At 43.0% G+C, this 9,904-nt stretch overlaps 1 protein-coding gene across 1 annotated transcript; it reads left to right on the top strand.

Moving 5' to 3' along the window:
* The first annotated feature begins 8,328 nt into the window (after positions 1-8,328).
* Positions 8,329-9,701, top strand: LOC145411908 (uncharacterized). Its single transcript, XM_080281878.1, has one exon. The coding sequence runs from the start codon at positions 8,329-8,331 to the stop codon at positions 9,190-9,192; it is 864 nt and encodes a 287-aa protein (XP_080138004.1). The 3' UTR covers positions 9,193-9,701.
* Positions 9,702-9,904: the final 203 nt, after the last annotated feature.

Raw genomic sequence — 9,904 nt, forward strand, 5'->3', positions numbered from 1 at the left:
AAATGTGAGTACGTTTAAGTACTTGGGTAATGTGATGAGTAAGGATGGAGGTTTGGAGGGTGAAGTGCTTGAAAGGGTACAGCAGGGAAGAAAGGTTGCTGGTTCCTTGAAAGCAGTGATAAGAAGCAGGGAAGTGAGCATGGAAGTGAAAAAGTTACTACATGACAGTATTGTGATACCAACTCTAACGTATAGACGTGAAGCTTGGACGTTGTTGGAAAGATACAAGTCAAGAGTGAGAGCAGTGGAAATGAGTTATTTAAGAGGAGCCTGTGGAGTCACATGGAGAGACAGGCTGACAAATGCGGATATAAAGGAGTGTTGTGGTGTGGATGTGGATGTGATAGGAAGCGTTAGGAGGAATACACTGAGATGGTTTGGCCATGTGGTGAGGATGGAAGGTGAAAGACTGACAAGGAGAGTGTATGTGAGTGAGGTGGAGGGGGGAAGAGGGAGGGGGAGGCTAAGGATGAGATGGAGGGATGGGGTGGAGAGGTATATGAGAGAGGGGGGGGTGAGTTTGGAGCAGGGCAGTGAAATGGCGGAGGACAGGGCGACATGGAGGCGATTTGTTTGTGACCACCCCGTACGGTATCGAGGCGTCTGGCAATAGATAGATAGATAAATATCATAGTATTGGAGTTATTGTAGAAAATAGGGGTTCATAGGTGGCCATCTTGAAATCCAAGATGGCAGACCTCTGTGGGTCAAATCAGCATACCATTCAGCTGTCATACCCTAAAAACCTGGGGTTAGCCCCTGGAATTTTGTTCCTGTCTATCATATTATTGGAGATATTGAAGAAAATGTGGGTTGAAAGGCCGCCATTTTGAAATTCAGGGTGGCGACTACCAGGGGCCTAAAATTTGGGAGGTTCATCTCAAAAAATGATCACATGGGTCCATTCTACAACTGCGCAAAATTTGGTGCTTTCCTGAAAAAGTAAACTATTGTTTGCCGTATCCGTCGGACTAGTAAAACTACTAACTCAAAGACAAACGGTCACCCCTTTTGGGATTATGGTTTGGCTATAGACAGATAGATAGACACACTTGTATCATTGTTACCTAACTTTGCACTATCCCTTAACTACGGAGATAGCCCGGTTATCCGGGCTATATGGTGTTAAGGGGTGCCCAATTGGTCCGAAAGCATGATTAATCCGGCGGAACCAAAACACAAGTACTGTACTGTTAGACTGAGTTATTTACCGGTAAATGTACGTTTTAAGTACCAGAAAGACTTTTCCAGTTCAGTGTATATTCCTCCAGCTTGTTTCAGTATTTTTCAGACTATATTCAGTTCGTTAAATCACGTTTTCTTACAGAAAGATTTCCTCCCTGTTATTATCGTCACGTTCTAAAGCTGTACCTACGATTGTTTCCAGCACAATGGACGAAACTCATCGTACTCAGATGTGGACTTCGTTTCCCAACTTCCCAACTGAAGATTAGGTTAGGTTAAATTATTAGGTGCAGTTAAGCTAGGTTAGGCCAGGTTTAAACACTTAGATTAGAACAGTGTCTTCTGCCAATACGTTAACGAATCAGAGTCGTCACACCAGAACAGTTAAAAACATCGGGGAAACAGATTTAACAAGAAATGTTTATTTACCAACCCAGAAATAATAAGAAAAATATAATAGACTATCAGGATGAACTGATTTGGTAAGGTGCTTTTACTGCTTACAGCAAAGTGTATGTTTACCCCCCTCAAATCCTCAATGTTCGTGAGTTCAGAAATTTGTGTGCTTCCATGGCAGACCTTGAAACCATTTTTTCAAAGTTATAAAGTCAGTTTCTTTTTCTTAGATGTGAAAAGACTCGTCTGGTATACCGTACTTGGCTTTTTCCCCTCTCTAAACCCATCTTGTGATTTGCTATGATTCGTGAAAGAATTAATAAAATTAGGGGGCATGTTACATTAGCATTTAAACATAATATTAGGGTGCATGTTACTTTACCATTTAAACATATCGGCGAAAACATCTGGGATGAAAGGACCGCCTAGCTGTTTGGGATGGTAGAGTAGGGTCGTGTAAACATACCAGTGACCTTCGTTCCCTTCCCAAAACTGTTCACAGTTTTTATGGCTCTCCCTAACTCAACGTCACTGACACCGGTACAGTAAAGCATTGTTCAAGGCTGGCAGCCATGAAGGAGATAATGGAATACATATCAATACTCTCTCTTTCACACACACACAAATGAACAAAAGAATGTGCAATAAATGTACACTTAACTGTAAGGAGCAGAAATAACTGTATGCTCTGTTGGTCCGAAATGTGTTGGGGAAGCGACATCGAACAAAGAATGTGGAACTGAATGCCACCTTACGAGAACACATGAGATGAAAGTATTTTTTCTTATTAGTAAACATGTTTGTTCCATTTCGTCCCCTATAATTGTGAAACTCGTAAATTTTCCTCCAAGGATACAGCCTAATAACCTTACCAAATCAATTCATATTCCTCTAGTTTGTTTTCTGTATTTTTCTGCCTATTTTGTGGGTGGTAAATTACTTTGGCTGAAAGATTTCCTCTCTTATTATCATAACGATTGTTTCAGGCATAATGGAAGAAACTCATAATTAGGGTGCATGTTACATTAGCATTTAAACAGATCGGCGAAATCATCTGAAATGAAGTGGCAGGCCGCCTGACTGTTTGAGATGGTAGAGGAGGGTCGTGAAAACATATCAGTGCCCTTCGTGCCCTTCCCACAATTGTTCGCAGTTTTTATAGCTCCCCCTAACCCAACATCCCTGACACCGGTACAGTAAAGCATTGTTCGAGGCTGACAGCTATGATGGGGTTAATGGAATGCATTATTGTTTGTATTAATACTCTGTTTCACACATATAGTACACTTAAGAATGAACAGTAAATGTAAGAGGAAGAAATAACTATGCTCTGTCGGTCTGAAATGTGTTGGGAAGTGCGACATCTAACGAAGAATGCAGAACTGAATGCTACCTTATGAGAACACATGAGATGAGTAATTTTTTTTTTTTTTAATGTTTTTTTTTTTATGATTAACAGACATTCTTGTTCCATTTCGTTTCCTAAAATTGGGAAACCCATTACTTTTTATCTAAGCATACAGCCTGAAGACTTCACCAATTCACTTCATATTCCTCCAGTTTGTTTTCTGTGTTTTTATATTTTGAGGGTAGTAAATTACCTTCTCTTGCTGAAAGATTTTCTCTTTTATTATCACGTTCTTTAAGCCGTACCTACGATTGCTTCGGGCATAATGGAAGAAACTCATCGTACACAAAAGTGGATTTAGTTTCCCAATTTCCCAACTGGAGCCCAGGTTAGGTCAGGTTAGGTTGAATTAGGTTAAGCAAGGTTAGGCTAGGTCAGGAGTATCAGTTGCCTCACCAAACTCCACCCTACCACCCTTGTGATCGAGTTGTGAGCAGGAGGTGTGGGTGGAGACAGGGTGAGCAGACTCTCTCTGGTTTACCCATGCCTCGCTCCCTAACAACTGGATGCTTCCTGTTTAAACCGGAGCTATCGTACGGATAATTCTATGTATTACTGTACCACTGAACCATTCGATCACGGCCCGGATATACCGAATGCTGGATAATCCGAGCCTGGATAATCGAGCTTCCACTGTACCTGGAAGTCATCACTGTCATCTAACTTGGTCTCATCCTTGGCCATCCTTGTTTCTAAATTACCTACTGTACCAGACCTGGAGCGGTGGCGTCTTCGCCGTGGGTCTACCCCCAAGAGGCTGTCGAAGAGAAGAGGAGGACAGCATGGGTGCCAAACCACCACAAGCCCCCCCGGCCCCTCATGGGGCTCGAGTACCTGGGAGTGGCTTCAGTCGCCCGGGCAAGTACCACATCTCCCAAAACAACACACACAACAACACCGTTTTTTCTACACCGAGAAATGACTCCCCGGCTGTCATTTCTCGACGACTTCTAGCCGGGGACATTGAGAGCAATCCAGGACCCACCAACAAATACATGTGTCCAACATGCTCAAAACCTATCATGTCGAGCCAACAGACAAAGGGTTCAGTTCAATTCAACTCCTGCAAGAACTGGACCTATTACACCTGCACAACACTTGCATCCAGGAAACATTACACAAACACCTGAACCTGCTCCTTATGCTCCTTCCCCCCACCCATCAACCCCCCTTCCAATCCCACTCCTACTTCCTTCACACCTCCACAGCCAAACCCACTGACCCTTCCCACACCATCCAGTTCCCCAACTCCTCCCATTCCAACCCATCCTAAGTCACCTTAACCCTTACCTCCATCACAACCTCCTCCTATCCCTTCCCCTCCACCCACACCACCTACCCCCCATGCTGCAGCAGCCAACACACATTGCATACACAACATAAACATCCTTCAGTTAAACATAGATGGCATTAACACCAAAATACATGAACTCACGCAGTTCATCAAACAACAGAACATACACATTGCCATCTTACAAGAAACAAAACTACACAGAGCACAGAAAACACCGACATTTCATAACTTCACCACCATTCGACAAGACTAGGCCGACGGCGGTGGCGGTGGACTCATCACCCTGGTACACAAATCCATCAACTTTGCAGATACCAGTGCACACACAAAGTCACTTCTCCTCCCCACATGACACCACAACAGAAATACAATCAATTAAAATACTCACTGGTAACAAATCACACAACAATCGCTAACACATACATTCCTCCCCAATCGTCCCCCACAGTACCACACAATTACTCTCCACAGATACACCACATCACTAACATACCCAACATCATCCTGGGTGGTGATTTCAACGCCAAGTCGTCAGCCTGGCATGTCAACAACCCTGACAGAGACAGAGGGCTGGTACTACAATCCCAGACAGATCATCTTTTCATACTAAACAGTCTAGACCAACATACCCATATCCCTCACCAAGCCCTCTTCCTCCCATCATCTCCAGACATCACCTTCTGCTCCCCAAACCTCGCTCCCACTACATCATGGAGAGTGGTCAAAGCCTTAGGTTCTGATCACCTCCCAATCATCATCACTACCAAAACCAGAATCACCCCAGCTGGCCACAAACACACACACATTAATTATAAGAGAGCCAACTGGGAGGCCTTTGTAACTGAAACAGAACAACATTTCGAAACAGTAAACAGTACACCCATCACAAACATCAACACCACTGTGCACACTTTCAATACAGTCATACAAAACGCAGACAAAAGACACATCCCTAGAGGCAACAGAAAGAGACACAACCCCAACTTCACACCAGAAATTCAAGGCCTCATCAGACAACGGGACACACTGCGACACTCCCCAGCACACCATACACAAGACACCATACAACAAATACAAAAACTCAACACTCAAATAAACAGTAAAATATCAGAACAGCAAACACTAAACTGGGAAAATTACCTCCAAACACTCGACCACAAAACAAACATCAGCAAACTCTACAAAACACTAAACAGCATCACACTTTCCAACAGCAACACCACACAATCACATGCTGCCATCACAACAACAGACACCATACCCTCAAACAAACAACAAGCAAACACTTTCATCAATCACTTTTCACAAGTCAGCCATCTAACCCCCCATCCAGAAGACCGACATATCATCAGACGTAAGAGACAGTTCCCCACAGACCCAGACTACGCACCCTTCACTTACAGCCAGACGAAGTACATCATTAACAACCTCAAGCACTCATCTGCCTGTGGACCAGACAACATAAGCAACATTCACCTTAAACACCTAGGACCACAAGACATACAAGCACTCACCAACATATCAAACTACAGCTACTCACACAACATAATACCCAACATCTGGAAGCATGGCAATATCATCACTATCCCTAAACCCAACAAAGACCCCACGTTACCCTCCTCACATCGTCCCATCACACTTCTCTGCACCCCCTCTAAAGTCACTGAACAACTGATACTACAAGTAGTCACACCTCACATTCTCCTAGCCCAGTCACAACATGGCTTTAGGCCACTCCACTCCACAAACACCCTTCTTGCAGACCTTACACAGAGAGTTTTCGATGGCATGAATTCTTCTAGGCCACCACACAGAACACTCCTAGTCACACTAGACATTAGCAAAGCTTTTGATGCCATCCCCCGCCACAACCTCACAAACAAAATACTCAACACAAACATGCACAATAACACAAAAAGATGGCTGGCAAACTACTTAGCAGGCAGATGTGCACACGTAACATTTGCCGGTCAGTCTTCTAACATCAGAAACTTCACAAACGGCGTCCCCCAAGGATCTGTTTTGTCCCCTACACTCTTTAATCTATACATGCATGACATACCCACACCCCACACACCACAGATACACATAGCTTCCTATGCAGATGATATAACACTTACATGTACACACCAAAACTCAAACACAGCTGCACACATCATTCAACCTTACCTCAACACACTACACAAATGGTTCACCACAAACAGGCTCAAAATAGCCCCAGCCAAATGTACAGTTACTCTTCTCACAAACTGGACAGCAGAACACAGTCACATCCCACACCTCACCATAAACAACACTCCACTACCACACACACCCACACACACAAAATCCTTGGTGTAACATACAATACATCAATGTTATTCAAACAACACATCACAAACATTAAAAATAAAATAACACCAAGACTCAGTGCTTTGAAGTCACTTGCCCATACAACATTCGGACACAACAAAGAAACCACCACCACAGTATACAAACAATACATACGTTCAGTGATGAATTATGCAAGCCCTGCCTGGGCTTCTAACCTGACCAAAACACACTACAACACTCTACAGAGCACACAGAACAAGGCCCTAAAAATAATCACAGGCTGCACAGCTACTACACCCACAGACCACCTACATCAAGAAACCAAAGTCCTCAAGGTCAAGGATCACCTAGACTTGAGAGGCACCCAGTTTCTTGCTGCAGCCTCCACAAACCCACAACATCCACTACAGTACATGGCAGCACATCCACCCACATCAAGGAACATCAAAACAACACCAAGCACACGATACCATACACAAATACTGTCATCTCTCCCCCCTCGCCCACCTCAGACCAGCTTCCAGAAGCATATCCACACTCAGATCACTCGCCGCTCCATTCAGTCACTTAAAGACAACACACAGCTGCATGCACGGCCTCCTGACATCCACCCTTCTGAATCCTATCTTCCTCGTGAGGACAGGGTCCACCTGGCCAGGCTGAGATGTGGGCACCATCCAGCCCTCTTAAGCTACCAGAAGAGGCTGGATGACTCTGTCGCTGATGCCTGTCCAGGATGCAACACAGCACCCCATTCTATTAAGCACATTATGGAAGACTGCATTGCACACAATCACCTACGCCAACAACACAACATACACTCTTTGAGAGCTCTGTGGGAAAGCCTGGTCTCGGCCACGGCCTTCCTAAGGGACTCGGGGCTGTTCGGCCAGACTGCCTAGGGAACAACTACTACTCCTACCTACTGTACCGTGCCTAACACTTCTGCTGTCACTTACTCTTCACCATACCAGTCTTACTTTCCCACTCTTAACCAATCCATTACATTAATGTCCTCACTGTTTCTCCAAATTTCTGTACTAAGCCTACTCACTAAAAAGCAAACTTATTTTTTTTTAAGAGAAGATATTTGCAGAATGAGGGGTCATTGGGCAGTGTCTTCAAATGAATGGAGATTCTTGTCTAATAACAGCTCTTGTTTCAGGTCCACAGCTGAAATCAGATCAGTGAAGCCAACACAAGCAATGTGGTCTTCAGTGAGCTGCCTGAGTAATACATGATAAAGTGTTGACAGATATATAAGCACATGTTGTGTTGTGTCAGTATGGTACATCCAACGTGAGGTACAGCTTCCAAATATATGTGGCTTATACTCTATGTTCATAATGTCTTTCACTGTAAGAAGTATGGTGAGTGGTAGGAGTTGATCCAGGACCATCTAGCTGTTGTGCTATCCTTGGCATTTACTGCTGTACAACTGCTGCATAGACACTAGAGAAGAACTGGTAAAATAAGAAACCCAATGGTATTTTAGGCTGCATTAACAGCTTAAAGCTCAGCAGTGATCTATTGATTGAAAAATATGGTTACATAGTATTTGCAAGTGCAGAAGCAGTTATTGTTCAATAATAATGACCTCTGTATCAGCAGTATTGTTCAGTGGAGAGTAGTATAAGTATGGCAGGAATTAAGAAGGTTTGGAGGAATCTTATGATAGGGTGGTAAAGGAGAACCAGATGTAAAGATAGAGTGTGAAGTGGATGACAAAATAATGGAGGTGGTAAAGGAAGGAGCAGATGTACAATCAGAGTGTGAGGTGGGTGACAAAATGTTCCTTAGTAACAGTGAAATTGTTCTGGACACAGTGTCCTCAGCAGAAGTTAAGCAGTTCAGATGTTTAGAGTGTGATAAAGCATTTGCTAGTAAGAAAACTCTTATCCGACATGCACTTGTTCATTCAGGAGTGAAGAATTTCAAGTGTGATGAATGTGATAAACGATTTGCAAAGAAGTTTGAACTCACTCAGCACCTGTTGATTCATTCAGGAGTGAAGAACTTCAAGTGTGATGAATGTGGTAAACGATTTGCAAGGAAGGGTGATCTCACCAGACACCTGTCATTTCATTCAGGAGTGAAGAATTTCGAGTGTGATGAATGTGGTAAACTATTTGTACAGAGGAGTCATCTCAGGCAGCACCTATTAATTCATTCAGGAGTGAAGAATTTCAAGTGTAATGAATGTGGTAAACGATATGCACGGAAGAGTAAACTCACCAGACACCTGTTAATTCATTCAGGAGTAAAGAATTTCAAGTGTGATGAATGTGGTAAACTATTTACACTGAAGGATGATCTCGCCAGACATCTGTTAATTCATTCAGGAGTGAAGAATTTCAAGTGTGATGAATGTGGTAAACTATTTACACTAAGGAATCATCTCAGTCAACACCTGTTAATTCATTCAGGAGTAAAGAATTTCAAGTGTGATGAATGTGGGAAACGGTTTGCTCGGAAGGATAGTCTCACTCAACACCTGTTAGTTCATTCAGGAGTGAAGAACGTCAAGTGTGATGAATGTGGAAAAAGATTTGCACTGAAGGATGATCTCACTCAGCACCTGTTAATTCATTCATGAGTGAAGAATTTCAAGTGTGATAAATATGGTAAGCAGTTTGGTTGGATCTCACTAGACACCCGTTAAGTCTTCCAACTTGAGGGTGTTTTTTTGGCTGGGTGTCCCCCACACAGGGGTTCTGAGATACATGGAGTTCAGAACACGTATACATGTCACCCGATGGCTACAGACGTTTTTATTGTAGCACATATAAGTGACATCCAATGTGCAAGGGTTAAATCATCAAGGAAGGAAGAGTTCCTAGTGTGCCGAATGTGGTAAACGGTTGACTTAGTTGATCTCATCCGACACTTTAATTCATTGAGGAGTGAAGAAATTCAAGTGTGATTAATGGGGTAAATGATTTTATTAAAAGTCCTCTCCAGTATCAGTTCAGGAATAAAAAAAAATTGAAATGTGATGACTGGAAAACTGTAGAAAAAATTCCTATTCTCATGGCACCTGACAATTCATTCAGGTGTGAAGACAGTTAGTTGTGATAAAAGTGGCAGAGCTTGTACTGTAGTAGAAATCAGGCATTAGCCAGGCATAGTGCCATTCACTAACAGGTGAAGGAGAAGACATGTTTTATCTCTTAGGCTGCATTGCCAAAGTAATGTAAAATTTTTAAAAAGTGGTAGTGCTGCCTTTTTCTTCCTTAGTCTTTATCATTCTTTTTGTGTACCTGCCCTTTTCTCTTCCTATATCTCCCATCTTTACTGTCACTTCTTAT

Source organism: Coenobita brevimanus, chromosome 91 (genome assembly GCF_032717465.1).
Source record: "Coenobita brevimanus isolate Jiangsu-jjx chromosome 91, ASM3271746v2, whole genome shotgun sequence".
Classification (NCBI taxonomy): Eukaryota; Metazoa; Arthropoda; class Malacostraca; order Decapoda; family Coenobitidae; genus Coenobita; species Coenobita brevimanus.

Coding starts and splice junctions, on each gene's coding strand:
- LOC145411908 (XM_080281878.1), top strand. CDS start 8,329: ATGGAGGTGGTAAAGGAAGGAGCAGATGTACAATCAGAGTGTGAGGTG.